This window comes from Schistocerca serialis, chromosome 1 (assembly GCF_023864345.2).
Source record: "Schistocerca serialis cubense isolate TAMUIC-IGC-003099 chromosome 1, iqSchSeri2.2, whole genome shotgun sequence".
Lineage (NCBI taxonomy): Eukaryota > Metazoa > Arthropoda > Insecta > Orthoptera > Acrididae > Schistocerca > Schistocerca serialis.
In genome coordinates, this window is record NC_064638.1 from 1216841553 (window position 1) to 1216860089 (window position 18537).

Consider the following 18537-nt stretch of genomic DNA (forward strand, 5'->3'; position numbering starts at 1 on the left):
TGTAATTAATCAAGCAAATTTCCGTAAAAACATGTAATACAAAATTCATTATACATTAACTATTCTTAACAATATAACGCAAATACTGCTAAGTGGGAACTGAGTGTATGTGTAGTGTTTTTAATGCCATATTTCTCACAGAATCTAAAGCCATTGAACTTTCAAATGTTCAATAATTTCATGAGTAATTTTATGCCTGTTAGGGGTCCAGTCAGGAGATTATGTCTACCTCTATTTACATTTTACTGTTTTGACATGAGAAAGATGTGGAGTTCATTTCGCTCCCTGCAGTACAAAAGAACTCTATATCTGATTTATCAAATTTTATGCTGTCATCTCAAAGAGGAAGTTTCATCAGCCCTTCAATAAGTTTTTTGAGGAATCGAATCCTGAATACTCTGAATACATGTCATACACACTTATAAGTCGCACTCATTTATTTGCAGTAGTCCCCACTGCTGATGGTATGTCTGCAATATTTCTGTCTTTCTGTATCACTAAGCCGTGGAACTGGTAGTTTTGGTAATAGTTACATGTCATAAAGTGTGATAACAGAAAAAACCAATATATAAAACAATGAAATGTAGAAAAACTGGAATATTAACTTTGATAGACAGGAAAGCTTATAACATTCATTGAGGCCAATATAGCCAGCATCATATTTTTCAGGAGTAATGAAAAACTCTTGAATTACCAACTCATTTCTGGACACTTCAGTGCCTGATATCGGCAGACACCTATTACTGTTAACAGATTCAATGTATAAACAGTACTCACATGGAACCTTCAACTGTCGAACATTATCTAAAAAGAAAATGTAAATACTGCAAGTGAATAACTGTAATGTTTGCTTTTCTGGAGGTGAATAATCGTCCTTTGTATAAAAATTGTCTAGCAATTATTCTTAATAGAGGAATATCTGTAACACTGCAAGACTCAACACATTGTTTCACTGGATTAACACTCACATAAGCTGGCAGTAGTGACGTATGTTTTAGTTGCATTACGTGTGATGATTTTATAGCCTTACGAAAATGGAAAATGTTGTACCATGAGGCACCAATATTAAACAAATTTGTGGAGATATTCATCACGTAGTGAATATTGAGTAATTAAACTTCATTTCAATCGAAAACAGTGCCAATCATCAACTTTAGCATCAGGCGTGACACCCATGAGATACACTCTCTTAACCGTTCTCACATGGAAAGAAAGTGACTACTAGTGTCGAGGTCTCATTGTCCTGCTGGAATACAACACTTGGTACCAAGTCGTGAAGGCATGATAAAATGTTTTACCATTCGTGCCACATGTGAGCTTACTTCAATAATTACCAAATCACTTCTGTTGTCATATTCAACAGATCCCCACACGACGGTCCCATGAGCTGGAGACATGTGGTAATGAAAATGCCTATTTCCTGAGACCTTTTACCAATTCGTCCACGGACATGTCGGTGTCGGTCTGACAACCACAGACATAAGCGAGAGTTGTTGCTGAAAACCATTGCATGTGACTCAGTGTCCAAGTTGACTCTGTTGCTACAGCATGCTTGTCTCTGTTGTGTGTGCTATGGGGTAAGTGGTAATTGGTGCACGGCACCATAAGGTCTCAGTCAAGCGTCCAGAAGTGAGTTCTGCTGAAAATCATTGGGCGTCACTGCGTGAACCATTCGACTCTTATGCTCGTACATGCAAGTCTCTGTTGTGTGTGCTATGGAGTCAGCAGTGAACGACATGTAGCAACATGAGATCTCAACCATACTTCCAGGAATCAGTTTTGCTGAAACCCACTAAATGCCACTCAGTGACCACGTTTACTCTGGTGCTACACTGTGAAAGTGTAGGGTGTGTGTGCTGTGGTGTCTGCGATGAAATGTGCATGCAGTCTAAGCTCTCAACGAATCATCCAGAAATCTGTTCAAGATGGTTCGTGGTGACTGCCTCTAACATTTGCTCGACTTTCAGCAGCTGTCATCCGGTTTCATCACAGCCACTTTGACATTTCTACAATTTTCTCGTGGTGTAGCAGTTCTGCAAGCGACCTACTGCGTGTTTGTCCTCAGTCCATTTCGCCAACGCTTGTTTTGTACTCATTTCACTAAAACCTGCGGTCTGCGCAATTGGTCAGTATTACACGGTCCAATCAAATTAATTTGACCACCACCTGCGCTCGACGTCAGCGTGCAATAACCACTCGCAGGCAGCAGGTGGCAGCACTAGCAGTAGAGGGTAGATAAAGTGTGTCAGGGGGACACGGAAAAGTGTGCAGTTACAGTCGTATTGTGGTAATGGCTGGTTCAAATGGCTCTAAGCAGTATGGGACTTAACATCGGGGGTCATCAGTCCCCTAGAACTCAGAACTACTTAAACCTAACTAACCTAAGGACATCACACACATCCATGGACGAGGCAGGATTCGAACCTGCGACCGTAGCAGTCGCGCGGTTCCGGACTGATGCGCCTAGAACTTCACGGCCACCGCGGCCGGCCCGTATTGTGGAAACGGAGCGATTTATGAGACGTGGAAAATGGCATAACTATTGACTTTCGCACCAAGGATGGACGCATTTGCGAAACTTGTGGGTCTGTACACCGTGTTAAGTACACTTTTCATGGAAAGATGATGCTATCCAAAACCGGTGATGAACCGCAGGCCACTGGTGACAGGAGTGCACGACGGATGTAGAGATATGTATGGGCTAATAGATGTGCAACTGCTGAGCAGCTGATCTCCCAGATGAACCAAGGGGCTATCAACAGTGTCTCCTCACCAACCATTGGGTGAATGTTGCTGCGTATGGGCCTCCGCAGCTGGTGCCTGGTTTATGCACCAATGTTGACTGCTGTTGAGCGACGACGAAGGCGGGAATTTGCACGCCAGTACTGCAACTGGTCTACTGAATGTCGAGAGATGTCCTTTCCATATGAATCAAGTTCTATGCTCCATCGGACTGAAAACAAACAACCTTCACCGAGCGAGGTTAGCACACCGAGCGAGGTTAGCACACTGGACTCACATTCGGGAGGACGACAGTTCAATCCCGCGTCCGGCCGTCCCGATTTAGGTTTTCCGTGATTTCCCTAAATCACTCCGGGCAAATGCCGGGCTCGTTCCTTCGAAAGGGCACGGCCGACTTCCTTCCCCGTCCTTCCCTAATCCGATGAGACAGATGACTCGCTGTTTGATCTCTTCCCCCAAACAACCCAACCCCAAACAACCTTCAACAACCGCCGAGAGGTCCACGCCGGAAGATAGAGCGTTATGGTCTAGGGAATGCCTTGGTGGCAATCCCAGGATGATCTCGTCGTTCTGGAAGGCACGGTGGATCAACACAAGTGAGTATCTACTCTTCAGGACAACTTTCAACTGTACACGCAGTCTGTTTGTCCTCGGCACGACGGCATTACTAGAAGGATAATTCAACGTGCCACTCAGCTCGCAGTGTACGTGCGTGGTTCAAAGAGCACCAGAATGAATTTACGATATTCCCCTGGCCTACAAACTCCCCGGATTTAAAAGCAGCTGAGAAACTGAGGGACCACCTCGATCAGTCTCTTTGCACCATGGATACAAGCAGAGAAATCTAGCAGCTGCTGCCTATGACACCGGAGTCGACATGGCTCTACATACCTGTAGGTTTATGGCTGTCCGGACCTCACTGCAGCCGTGCCCCGACTGAACTTCTCCCACGTTATAAGTCTAACACTGCCAGGTCCGAACTGCATTGATAGCGCCTTCCAACTCCCTGGAAGATCCAAATGAACCCCGAACACAGGACAACCGGGAAGCAATAGCAGTCGACAAAGATAATACGCCACGGATTATATCGATAAGAGCAGGTGCTGCCCCTCACGGGCAGGCAAGGTGGTCACTCAGCGACACCAATAATTGAAATTAACATAACGATGTGGTAGTACAGTAAAAACAGGATGTCAAATGAGGTATGGCATGAACACGAGCCATGCACAGCTCATAAACGACAACGGGAAATATCAGCCGAGGACGAAGATACCAGCTGCACTATCTCTTCAAAATTGGCGTATAAAACAACAGTGTGATAGATAATATTGTCAATCACGCAAATTTGTATATACTGAAAACAGTCCATCATGTTCTCTTGCGACAGAGATACGATAGAGACATCTCAAACTGAAATGCTCGTTTTACTTGCATGTTTACATGTGACTGGAGTAAAGGAAGGACATCACATTAACGCACACAAGCCATGAAACTCGGACGGAACTTCAAAGCTGGTTCTAAGAGCACGTATACGTTACTGCGATTTTTGTATTTCCTCCGATTTAAGCGATTTGATGACAGGGGCACAGGTCCTCAAGGAAGAAAAGTAGACAAACTAGCTTCCATTCATCCATTCTTGCAGGCGTTTGGTCTTACTTGCAGAAATTCATACAACCTTGGGACCTATGGTGAGAAACGTCGTGCTATATTCCCAATATGCCTGCAAAATATAGAATCAAACTACGTTTTTCACATTAACTTGGCAGTATGCTTTGGAAAACAAGAGTATGGCCCATATCAGATTTGAAACACGCCAAGCGACATAGTGACGCACCTGATTCCTAATACTGAAGATAGTAATGTGAACATCACATTCGATAACTTTTACACCAATTACCCTTTGGCGACGTCTATCTTAAAGAAGCAGCTCACTTGTATCGGCACACTGAAACAGGTCAAAAGAGAAATACATGTTGAATCTCAGGCAAGCAAAAATCGAAAAGTTAAGTCTTTAAGTTTTGAATTTCAAAAAGACCTCAGCCTCAAATCATATATATATATATATATATATATATATATATATATATATATATAACAAATCAGAAACAAATCTGCGATATTGCTAGACATGATGCATGAACTACCAAAACATGACTATATAATAAACAAGCCTGAAATAATAATCGACTACAACATCACAAAAGTAGGTGAAGGTACCGTGAATCAACTGTATGTGTAAAATCTGCAAGAAACATTTGACAGTTGGTTCCAAACACAACAACCGTACCGACTAAGTCCTTTGTTCTTCTGTGGATTGTGTTCATAGGGTCTAAAATGTAGGGTGCCATGTACTGAACTGAAAAATGTAGTAACTAAACCTGTAGGTACCTTCCAGAACATCACTGTCATTCTGTATATCACACAGCGGTAAAAGATGGTTATTCTTGCTTCTCACATGTGGCCACGTTAATATTGGACAGTATATGATCCTATGTCCCACATAGTAACTGTTCGTCCTCTCTGAGCTTTCAAAAGGTAGCGATAAGCTGTATGTTCCGCACTTCGTGAATGCTGCGTAGCGAACTACACTCGAAAAGTTCCAGTAACGTATGCCACACCAAATACCGACCAAGTAATGCAGTTGTAGGAATGATCTTTTATGCACAAAAAAATTTTGAAAGTAAGGTTGTATGGTGACGAAATTTTACTTAATTACCCGTCAGGTGTGGGAATACCTGAGTATCAGCCTGGCAGTGTTCAGTCACGGTGTTCTTGGCGAAATAGTTCCATATCTCTCAGTGTATTTAACTTCTTAACATATCTGTATCAGAAATTTCATTTCATGTAGTATAAATTCAGTGTATAATTACGTATTTGATTCAGTGTATCCCTCTAAAGAAGTATATTCCTCTCATTTGCTACATGTATCTGACTGCTTCTCTTTTCTGCGATAGGTTACATCCGGAGCACGCGCCTTGTTAAGATCAAAATTCTGTTGCGTTCGAAACTGAGAAAATGTATTGATTTGTTTACTCAACAGGCATATTTTGTTACTATTAAGTATACTCTCGTTACGACTTAACCACAAACAGCAAAGTGAAAGGGTCAGGTACAAATGAGAACTATCGGCAGGCATATGGTAACATTTAGAGAGGCAAGGAGGAAGGAGCATCAACGCTCAACAACGATAAAAACGAGGTGTCTGCGCTAACAAAGATTTTTCCACGCATTTGCAATCAAAACTTATGTTTAACGGAGGAAGAAGTGGAAGTACTGAATTAATTTTTTAAATAACTTGTTGAGTGAAATATTAACAGTGTAAATAACCATATAAATGGATAAACTGGATTATTGCTAATTACATTAAGAGCTAGCATTATTGTTAATGACATGATTTACTCATGAGCGAATAAGTGGCGTATAGGAGAAAGGTGACACTACTCTCTTCGTGACGTTGTGGAACGGGTGATTAACCCTGAAGCAGGCGCCACGTATACATTATGGATACACAGGCTACTTTATGCCTCAAAACATAATTTACGTGATACGATCTCAAACACTGGAGAAATGGTGTTTGTTTTCTGAATACTGTCAATGAACATTTTAATTCTACACATTTTTTTATGAATGTGACTGATTATTTTAACTTTCTTAGGGTAAAATTTAAATACGTCATGAAGAGTTGGTACAAAGTGTTTCACTTGAGGTTTCCTTACTACATTTTTCAGTTCAGTACATGGTCCCCCACATTTTAGACCTTGTGAACATAATCCACATTACAATCAAGGACTTAGTAGGCACAGCTGTTGCGTTTGCAAGCAAGTGTCAAATATTTCTACAAACAAAGTTTTACACATATAGATCATCTAAGGTGTCAACATCCAATTTTGTGATGTTGTAGTCGATTATTATTTCAGGCTTGTTTATTATACATTCAAGTTCTGGTAGTTTATGAATCATGGCTACCAATATCGCAGATTTGTTTCTGCTTTGTTATATATATGATTTGAGGCTGAGGTCGTTATGAAATTCAAAACTTAAAAACGTAACTTTTCGAATTTTGCTTGCCTGAGATTCAACATGTATTTCTCTTTGACCTCTTTCAGTGTGCCGATACAAGTGAGTTGCTTCTTTAAGAGAGACGTCGCCAAAGGGTAATTGGTGTAAAAATTACCGAATGTGATGCTCATATCACTACCTTCAATGTTAGGAGTCTGGTGCATCAATATGTCACTTGGCGTGTTTCAAGTGTGATATGGGCCATACTCTTGTTTTCCACAGCATACTGCCAAGTTACTTGTAAAAAACGTAGTCTGATTCCATATTTTGCTGGCGTATTGGGAATATAGTGCAGGACTCTGCAGCACTCCCCGAAAAGCATGACATTTCTCACCATAGGCCCCAAGGTTGTATGAATTTCTGCAAGTGAGACCAAACGCCTGCAAGAAAGAACGAATAGAAGTTCGCCAATTTGGCGATTTTGCGTCTGTTTAAATTTGGGATGTTTGTTTTGTTGTTTCTGCAATAGTGTTCTGACCCGTTTTGTGTACCAAGGACGATCAGCTCCGTCGTTTGTTAGTTTATTTGGTATAAATCTCTCAATTGCTGCCGATACTATTTCTTTGAATTCAAGCCACATCTGGTCTATACTTACATTATTAATTAGGAAGGTGTGGAGATTCCGCTCAGGAAGGCATCAAGCGAATTCTTATCTGCTTTTTTGAATAGGTATATTTCTCGTTTATTTTTTGAGGATTTGGGGGTTACAATATTAAATGTCGCTACGGCAACCCTGTGCTCTCAAATCTCTGTATCCGTTTTGTTGCGCGTTATTAAATCTGGATTATATGTTGCTAAGAGCTCCAGTGTGTTTCCACAACCGTTTACTATTCACGTGGGCTCATGAACTAACTGCTCGAAATAATTTTCACAGAATGCGTTTAGCACAATTTCGGATGTTTTATGCGTACCTCCGGAAATAAACATTTATTTTCGCCAACATATCGAGCGTAAATTAAATTCGTCACCAACTATTAACGTATGAGTCGGGTACGTGTCTGAAATCAAACTCAAGTTATCTTCGAACCTTTCAGCAACTGTATCATCTGAATTGGGAGGTCGGTAAAAGGATCCCATACTTATTTTATTCCGATTGCCAACAATGATCTCTGTCCATACTAACTCGCAGGAAGTATCTACTTCTACTTCGCGACAATTACTTGTAACAGCAACAGACACTCCAGCGCCGGCCGTGTTTAGCCTATCCTTTAAGAACACCGTTGGGTTCTTCGCAAAAATTTCGGCTGAGCTTATCTCCGGCTTTAGCCAGCTTTCAGTGCCTATAACGATTTGAGCATCAGTGCTTTCTATTAGCGCTTGGAGATCTGGTATTTTCCCAACACAGTTTCCACAATTTACAATGTTATACCAGTGGTTCCTTTTTCGACGTTCTTCCCGTGCTCGGCCTGCACCCTTTGTGACTGAAGCCCTTCTCGCGTTTTCTCTAGACCCTCTAACCTAGAAAACCACCCAGTCCACGTCACACAGCCCCTGCTACCCGTGTAGCCGCCTCCTGCGTATAGTGGACACCTGACCTATTCAGCAGAACCGGAAACCCAACCACCCTTCGGCGGAAGATCGAGGAATCTGCAGCCTACACGGTTGCAGAACCGTCTGAGGCTCTGATTCAGACCCTCCACTCGGCTCTGTACCACAGGTCAGAAATCGGGTCCATCGACTATGCTGCAAATGTTCAGCTCTGATTTCATCTTGCAAGGAAGACTGGCAGCCTTTATCACTTCTGTTAGCCGCTCGAAACCAGAGAGAGACTCTTCTGATCCAAAGTGACACACGTCATCGGTGCCGACGTGAGCCACCACCTCCCTATACTCTTCATGGCATCTGGGAGGATCCGTTCCACGTCTGGAATCACCCCACCCGATATGCACACAGAGTGCACATTTGTTTTCTTTCCCTTTTTTGGCAGTCATGTCCCTAAGGGGCCGAATAATGCGCCTAACGTAGGAGCTCCCAACTATCAATAATCCCACCCTGTGTGATTGTGCAGATCTTGTAGGCTGAGAGGTTTGCTCTGAAACAGGACAGGTGACGGCATCTGTCTCAGCCACAGCGACAGCTACAGACAGCACCTGGAAACTGTTTATCAGACAAACACGGGAGGCCTCACGTGCGGCCGCCTGGGAAGTCTTTCGCCACCTGCTACACCCGGGGCGACCTTCCACGCGACCACAGGTGAGGGGTCACCCTCAGTGCCAGCAGTAACTGGGCTGGCCACCGGTGATGACCGATCGGTGGGCCGGCCGGAGTGGCCGAGCGGTTCTAGCCGCTACAGTCTGGAACAGCGCGACCGCTATGGTCGCAGGTTCGAATCCTGCCTCGGGCATGGATGGTGTGATGTCCTTAGGTTAGTTAGGTTTAAGTAGTTATAAGTCTAGGGGAATAATGACCTCAGTAGTTAAGTCCCATAGCGCTCAGAGCCATTTGAACCATTTGAACCGATCGGAGGACTCGGACATGCTGGACGTCCATTGGATCCCCACAGCTGGCCCACAATAGTGGTGCCCATCCACTGCAGCTTCAAGCTGTGCAACCCAGGCCATCACAGCCTGAAGCTCAGCTCGCATTCGCATACAACAATCGCAGTCCCTGTCCATACTAATTACGGTGGAAAAGTAAACTATGCAAATAAAAGGACTATCGGCGCGTGCAGCGCAACTCTTCGTAGACCCTGACGAAAACGCAGGAACTGTGTCTAATAAATTACATTAACATGTATAGATTAAATCCTAACTACCGAAGCACTCAGGTGAAACTAAATAATTCGCCCCTGTTTAGGAATTTTAATGAATTTTAATGTGCCACAATATGCCAAAAATAGCTGAAGCAACAGTACAGAAATAGCTAGAGTGCCAGTAATCTCTGAAAAACAACAATGTTTCCACTAGCAGAAAACTACAGATGGGCTACTCAATTCCGCCGCGCGTCTGCTCGAGGGTTAATCCCTTACTGCAGAGACATGGGTAAATAGGTGGCAGAAATATTGCTTAAATTGTTGTTTAGTTTAGCATCCTCTGACTGCGTCGTCGTAACTGCATAAAAGTTCTACGAGGAACTGCTCGTCTTTCTCTTTATTGCTTTTTCATTCCCCTCTCGGGTCAGGTGGGCTGCGGCAAGGTTTCTGCTGTACCGAGTTTAAACCTGACAAAGTGGAACCTAAAAAATATTAAATATGAGAAGTTTGCTGAGTTTTTTAATTACAGGGAGATGGTTGCTTTATGCGACGTAATGTTTGCAACGATAATGTAGTTGTCTTACTTATGATGTTGAGTAATTCGTTGGTCCTGATGCTACATTTCTGCAGGTGGTAGTCTGTATCCGATTTCGTAAGCAGTTCTGTATAAATAGTAGGATGGAACGTGAATCTCGGGAAGCAAGTGGGAGGAGCTGATGAAGATATGTGAGCTGGAGAAGGTGATTGTCAAGTAAACAGTTATACGGTGGGGGATATTGCACAGAATACAACTCTTATAATGATCAGACTTCGGCGCGGTAGGATTGGAAGTGGTGTGCAGGTTAGAGCTGGAGTGAGACTGAACAACGCTTTCTAGAAGAGAGAGTGTGAAATGAGAGTGATTCTGCGAATATGTGATCATGTAACCCAAGTAAAATGTAAGACAGTTTGTCACTGTGTTTTTCTCTAGGATACAGGGTGGCTCAGTTGGATGGATATTTTGGAGATCAGTTGTTCTAAGATGGATTACGTCTTTGGGTACGGCTTTAACTCTAGTTTGGTGGGATAATTCTTTGCATTACATTTTCATGGGTACGTAGGGAAGCATCGGTTGCAGGAGACACAAGACTTTGGGAACCGAACAAAGATTTCCGTTGACAGTTCGGATTGCAGTGGTAGCAAGTGTGAAGGATCTTGCCATCTTAGGTGGAATGATCGCTGCAGGAGCTGCAATTCAGGCAACAGTATCTGTAACAAGCCTATAGGATAACTAAAAATATTTAATAATGTTTAAGGAGTGAGGGAGACCTGGTTCGATCGTGTTTAAGTGCATTTGGTGAAATATTAGGCAACTCTATTCACTAGATAAAGCTCGTCAGTATAACTTTAATTATCTAGGAACTTAAACAATTAAAACAGACTTTGTAAAAGCTAATAAGACTGGACTGTCTCTGAAAGTTTAGAGACATTTGGGACAGGGATAGAATTAACTGATGGGAGAAAAGATGTTGAAAGGACACCACAAATTAAGATACAAGAAAGTAAAAATCCTATTATAGTAGCATTGTGTGAATGACAGATGGTACCAATCACTCTACACTCCCTTGATGTAAGCCATATACTTCCTTTCTGATGATACCTTCCCCATTACGAATGACATGATGAATTCTCTTCACAAGCAGCACTCAGTATAGTCATGTATGTATTTGGATATGGACTGTGTATTTTTTAGGCGATGAAGCAAATTGTATCGAAGGTCTTGTGGAAGTCAAGCTACACAATAGCCACCTGAGCTCCTTCATCTACCGGGTTGTGGGTCTTATGAATGAACTCAGGAAACTAGGTTTCACGCGAGTGGTGCTTGCAGGAAAGCCTCATAGAGCACAAAATTTTACATTGCAAGGCATTTGTAGCAAACAGTACTAACTCACCTCAATGGCGTTGTAGGAAATGTTGAGGTTGGTGAGCGCCTGAGGCAGCACTGTGGGCAAGCTCACGAGACGGTTCCGTGAAACGTTGAGGGCCAACAGTCTACCAGGAAGCCGCTGTGGTAGTTCCTTCAGTTCATTGCCTGCGACGTCCAGCTGCAGGATATTGGGCACAGCCAGCAGGGTGGCTGCACACACGAAGAGTGCTGGTAGCGTTCAGGTCATACAGGAGATTCGCAACCATTCAGTAATACGTTCTGACTGTTATAGTATCTAAAGTCCATAACCCCAGCTCCGCCAACGCTGTTAGGTGAATATAAAGACTTACCTTTTTTATGCTACTAGCTGGTATCCGGCATTGCCGGGTATGTATTTATTCCAATTCTATTAGCCCATCACCCCCTCTTCCCCCCTCTCTCTCTCTGTCAACCTCCGTCTCAGCTCTCTCTCTCTCTCTCTGTACATCTTCTCTTCCTTTCTCTGATTATTTCCTCCTCCCAATCTCTCCGTCCACCTCCTCTTCCACCTTCTCTCAGTCCTTCCCCTCCTCGCCCCTCTCTTGGTCCACCTCCCTCTCTTTCGTTCCTCAGTCTATCACCCCACCTCCCTCTACCTGTCCATGATCTGCTCTTCATTTCCCTCTCCTCCTCATTTTGTCCATCTCCCCCTCCATCACATCTCCGTCCATGTCCTCCTTCCCCGTCCCTTCTGTCTGTCCATGTCCTCACTTCGTTCTCTGTTTGTCCATCTCTTTCTCCTCCTTATCTCTTCACATTATCACCCTCACAGAATTCTTTCCAGATTGTGATACATATACCACGTTTCAATCAGATCTATCCATGGATTGGGAAAGAGATTTTTACACACAGATTTGTCAGAAAATGCATATTTCACACATATTTATAAGCATATTTCACCTGTGTCCGTAATGAATGTTAGCTCGTAGTACCGATTACGTCATGTCTATTACGTCATGTCTATTACGTCATGTCTTCTATCTCTATTACGTCATGTCTTCTGAACACTGTGTCGCACAATGATATAATTTTGCAGATACATTCACTGGTACATGAGAAAGCTGTCTGCAAAATAAATTAAAACTTTATACCTGATGCGGCATTTTTACTGCATAAATAGCGAAAACGTAATTAGCAATAAACTAATTCCCTTTCATTATTTTGTAGAGGTTTACAGCAAGAAACAGTTTGGTAAAGACATCTTGGGTTGTCGGGTGTTCTGCCGGAAATCAGCGTCGTACTTGCACGATATTTCGGTCACGTAGCTCGAGACCTTCATCAGGTGCGACCTGAGACTGCTCCTCGAGTGGACCTGGTCCAGTATTTATGCCTATGGCCTTCCCCCTCCACCAACGGCTGCAGGCGCTTCCTCTGTGGTCCGCGCCCATTCCCTGCGACCTGCTGGAGCGTTGCTGCTCCGTTTTCCGTCCGCTGCGGTTCTAGGTGTTCCCTCTGCGGTCCGCGCCCACCAAACCCGCTCCTGGGCGTTTCATCTACGGTCTGGGGTACCAGGCGTTCCCCCTGCGGTCCGTGCCCGCTCTCCACGACCTGTTGGAGCGTTGCCGCTCCGTTTTTTGTCCGCTGCGGCTCTGGATGTTCCCTCTGCGGTCCGCGCCCACCAGTCCCAGTTCTGGGTGTTCCATCTTCGGTCTGGTGTTCCTGGCAGTCCGTCAGGGGCTCGTTTACCATCTCCATGTCTCTGGTTCTTCTGTTTGTGTAGTGTTGCAGCTGGCCCCGTTGCTCCTTTAACAATTCCAGAGCCGGATCCCAGGCTCTGCTTAGCTGGTACCCTGTGTCACGATTCACAAGATCGTCAGCCAATTTAATCTCAATCGATTCTCTTATAACGCTGTCCCAAAATCTGGGTGTTTGTGCTAGAATCTTGGTATCCTCATACTTCAACACTGCACAACACTACACAAACAGAAGAACCAGAGACATGGAGATGGTAAACGAGCCCCTGACGGACTTCCAGGAGCACCAGACCGAAGATGGAACACCCAGAACTGGGACTGGTGGGCGCGGACCGCAGAGGGAACATCCAGAGCCGCAGCGGACAAAAAACGGAGCGGCAACGCTCCAACAGGTCGTGGAGAGCGGGCGCGGACCGCAGGGGGAACGCCTGGTACCCCAGACCGTAGATGAAACGCCCAGGAGCGGGTTTGGTGGGCGCGGACCGCAGAGGGAACACCTAGAACCACAGCGGACGGAAAACGGAGCAGCAACGCTCCAGCAGGTCGCAGGGAATGGGCGCGGACCACAGAGGAAGCGCCTGCAGCCGTTGGTGGAGGGGGAAGGCCATAGGCATAAATACTGGACCAGGTCCACTCGAGGAGCAGTCTCAGGTCGCACCTGATGAAGGTCTCGAGCTACGTGACCGAAATATCGTGCAAGTACGACGCTGATATCCGGCAGAACACCCGACAACCCAAGATGTCATTAGATCGCCGGGAAAGCCTGAAGAGTTACAGTTTGGTAAAGGTTTGGAATTACGTGAAATGTTTGTCACAAGGCACTAAGTGCTATTATTATCATACACACATCAAAAAAAGTTTTGCATCGACTTGGTTCCGAGAGATCCGGAACCTGTATAGAAAATTGGAATAGAGATCAACATAAACATCATTTCCCCTCTTTTTATTGTTCATGAAAATAACACATTGCAAGTTGTAGCACTATACAACGAGACCTTCAGAGGTCGTGGTCCAGATTGCTGTACACACCAGTACCTCTAATACCCAGTAGCACGTCCTCTTGCACTGATGCACGCCTGTATTCGTCGTGGCATACTATCCGCAAGTTCATCAAGGCACTGTTGGTCCAGATTGTCCCACTCCTCAACGGCGATTCGGCGTAGATCCCTTAGAGTGGTTGATGGGTGACATCGTCCATGAACAGACCTTTTCAATCCATCCCAGGCATAGGGTTCATGTCTGAAGAACATGCTGGCCACTCTAGTCGAGCGATGTCGTTATACAGTAGGAAGTCATTCATAGGTTATGCACGATGGGGCCGCGAATTGTCGTCCACGAAGACGAATGCCTTGGCAATATGCTGCCGATATGGTTGCACTATCGGTCGGAGGATGGCATTTACGTATCGTACAGCCGTTACGGTGCCTTCCATGACCACCAGGCGTACTGTCATCCATGAAGAGAAATGCCTCGGCAATATGCTGCCGATATGGTTGCACTATCGGTCGGAGGATGGCATTCACGTATCGGCGCCTTCCATGACCACCAGCGACGTGCGTCGCCCAACATAATGCCATCCCAAAACAGCAGGGAACTTTCACCTTGCTTCTCTCGCTGGACATTGTGTCTAAGGCGTTCAGCCTGACAGGGTTGCCCCCAAGAACGTCTCCGACGATCGTCTGGCTGAAGGCATAAGCGACCGCGACACTCATCGGCGAAGAGAACGCGATGCCAATCCTGAGCGGTCCATTCGGCATGTTGTTGAGTCCATCTGTACCGCGCTGCGTGGTGTCGTGGTTGCAAAGGTGGACCTCGCCGTGGACGTCGGGAGTGAAGGTGACCATCCTGCAGCCTCTTGCGCACAGTTTGAGTCTTAACACGACGTCCTGTGACTGCACGGAAAGCATTATTCAACATGGTGGCGTTGTTGTCGGGGTTCCACCGAGCCATAATATGTAGGCAGCGGTCATCCACTGCAGTAGTAGCCCTTGGGATCCCTGAGGGAGGCATGTCATCGACAGGACCTGTATCTCTTCATATGTTCCATGTGCGAATAATATCGCTTTGGTTCACTCCGAGACGCCTGGACACTTCCCTTGTTGAGAGCCCTTCCTGGCACAAAGTAACAATGCGGACGTGATCGAACCACGGTGCTGACCGTCTAGACGTGGTTGAGCTACAGACAACACGAGCCCTGTACCTCCATCCTGATGGAGTGACTGGATCTGATCGGCTGTCGGACCCCATCCGTCTAATAGGCGCTGCTCATGCATGGTTGTTTACGTCTTTGGGCATGTGTAGTGTCATCTCTGAACAGTCAAAGGGACGGTGTCTGTGATACAACATCCACAGTTAGATTAGATTAGCTTAGAATTACTTTCATTCCAATGGATCCGTAGTGAGGAGGTCCTCAAGGCTGTAGAACATGTCAGAAAAACAACAATACATGACAAATATTTACAACTCAAACAAATAAGCTAATGTACCATTTCACAGGTCCCAAGTGGCATGGTCGTCATTTTTAATGAATGCTATATGAAAGAATCATTTTACGAATACTAATGCTCTAACATGTAAAATGAAAAAAGTAAATGTCTATCTTCGGGAGTTCTCGGAACTGGGGGGATGCAAAACTTTATTTGATGTATAGCTTTGTAGCTGCACATCATACTAACTAATGGGAATGGGAGAATTTGATGCTTTTAATTTCATTTATTGGTTGTTGACAGTTTTGATCAGTAGTTTTCAGTGTATGTGTATGTCTTGGCTATTATCTGGTTCTGTTTGTAATTCTGTTTCCTTGGCTGTTTCTTGAGCTGATAGTGGGTCTAATTTGGCTGCATCATTTGTATATTTTCGTTCGGATCTTAGCTATGTTACCTGAGGATTCGTGATAGTGGTATACCTCTCCTCCCTGACAGTTACAGGATTGTGTGTTTTTAGCTATGATTCGAAATTTGATTGAAAGTTTTTTTGTGAGGTGTTTATTTCTACAGCACCAATTTTAAGGAAAAAAATCTAATGTTTTTCGTATGTATTCTTTTTCTATCACCATAAAATGTAGTCCCTTTCTCGTTGTTGGTAATTAAGGCTTCGTTTCCATTTAACTTTTTGTTCATAACATTGAGTGTTTTCCTGTAAACGTGGTGGGCATCGTGTACTTGTATTTTTAGGTCAATAGTTGTGGCTTTAGTTGACTTGTGAGGTTGAACTGTCTTTTTTTAGTATCTGATTTTCCGATTTCTGCAGAATTTCTTTGTTGCAACAATAAAATCTACTTCAATTTTAGGGGACAATTTAAGGTCGTATATTGTATTTCTCCTCTTTGCTTAGCAGATTGGTTTCACAGTCTCATTGATAATTCGGTTAAAAAATTTATGTGTGCAAGCATGTATGGCAGTATTGCTTATCCTTTGCCTCTGTTGCTGTTCATTTTCTGATTTGTAAATTTTACGACAGCTTTTTGAGTGATCTTCAAATATTGAACAATCACAATGTTAGTGATATTGACTAAAAATGTTAGCAACTGTAGTTGTTGAAGTAATCAATACTTCTCAGTGTTTTCAGCTCTATGGCCTGTTGTAAAGTTGTTGCTGATGATTTTGATCTTCAGGTGTTTGGGAGTGTAGCCCAGTTGTTTGCATTCCTTGTTGAACTGTAAATTATTATAGTTCGAAGAGCTTCACTTCCATTTTCTTCTAACTGTGTAGTACCCTCCATGCCTCAACTGGAATGTTGAAACAGTAACAATAGAATTTACGCAAGTTGCGAGAAGTTGCTTGAGGTGTTATAAATTTATTAAATAATTTTTTTTGCTTCACTTACTTCTTACTTTATTTTCTAGCACAAAACGTTATAACAACATGATGCCGTGAGTACGTGCATTACAGTTACTTTTAAATTAAGATGAAGTGTGACGAGAGTTGGTAGATGGATGTGACAGCAAAAGGTAGGAACAGAAATTTAGCCATATGCAGAACGATTACTATTACTGTATTCCTTAAATGAGACAAAACATAAACACCAGACAGATACACGCATCCTAGGATGTACAAAATAGTGTTTAGTACGTAAAAAACCCACTATGTAGCCGAAACTGGGAGTGACTTCCAGATAAAATACTGCAAACACATACTTGTAAATGCACTCCAGATAGACCTTTAGGCGTCCAAATTAACGCCACTAGCCTCTCATTCCAGCATACCAAGAATGATGTTTATGTATTACATAAAACGAACAAGGGACGCCAAATGGACTAGTACGAAGAGTGGAACTTTCATGGCACAGTGCATGGTATTTAGCAGTCTTCCGTGCTTTCTTTTTGAGTCATGAGACTGCTGACTGGTTTGATGCACCCCGCCACGAATTCCTCTCCTGCGGCTACCTTTTCTTCTGAGTACACAAACTGCAACCAACATCCTAGATTATACTGGGTGTATTCCAATCTCTGCCTTCCTCTACAGTTTTTACCCTCTACAGCTCCCTCTGGTAACATGGAACTTATTCTCTGATGTCTTGAAAGATGTCCTATCATCCTGCCCCTTTTTCTTGTCAGTGTTTTCCATATATTTATTTCTACGTTGATTCTACGACGAACCATCTCATTCCTTAACTTATTAGAACATCAATTGACATCATTTGTCTATCACACCACATTTAAAATCTTTCGATTATCTTCTGTACCGGTTTTCGCACAGTCAATGTTTCACTGCCTTACATTTCTGTGCTCCAAACGTACAGTCTCAGAAATTACTTGTTAGAAAATGAGGGCAATGTTTAATACCAGCAGACATCTCCCGGCCAGGAATGTCATTTTTGGGAACAAGTCTGCTTTTTATGTCCTCCTTGCTCCGTCATTATGGCTTATTTTGGTGCCTAGGTAGTGGAATGCCGTAACTTCGTCTCCCTCGTGATCCACAATTCTGATGATAAGTTTCTCGCGGCTCACCTTTCCACTTCTCATTACTTTCGTCTTTCTTCGATTTACGCTCATTACGATATTCATTAGATTTAAAAGTTCTTGTAATTCTTCTTCACTTTCACTGAGGATAACAATGTCATCAGCTACTATTATCAGCGATTTTGTTCTGAATGTTAATACCACTTTTGGTCCTTTTTTTTATTTCCGTCATTGTTTCTTAAATGGCTCTGAGCACTATGCGACTTAACTTCTGATGTCATCAGTCGCCTAGAACTAAGAACTAATTAAACCTAACTAACCTAAGGACATCACACACATCCATGCCCGAGGCAGGATTCGAACCTGCGACCATAGCGGTCACTCGTCTCCAGACTGTAGCGCCTAGAACCGTACGGCCACTCCGGCCACCCCATATTGTTTCTTATATGTGTACGTTAAAGACTAGGGGCGAAACATTACATTCCCGTCGTACATCCTTTTTAAA

At 43.7% G+C, this 18537-nt stretch overlaps 1 protein-coding gene across 2 annotated transcripts in view; it reads right to left on the reverse strand.

The window, feature by feature from the left end:
• Positions 1 to 18537, reverse strand: part of LOC126419051 (toll-like receptor 2) — a 132078-nt gene that overhangs the window by 71534 nt on the left and 42007 nt on the right. For both annotated transcript variants that reach the window (XM_050086126.1, XM_050086135.1), the window contains exon 5: positions 11425 to 11609. In XM_050086126.1, coding sequence (XP_049942083.1) covers positions 11425 to 11609 — 185 coding nt within the window. The remainder of the gene's footprint in view (positions 1 to 11424; positions 11610 to 18537) is intronic.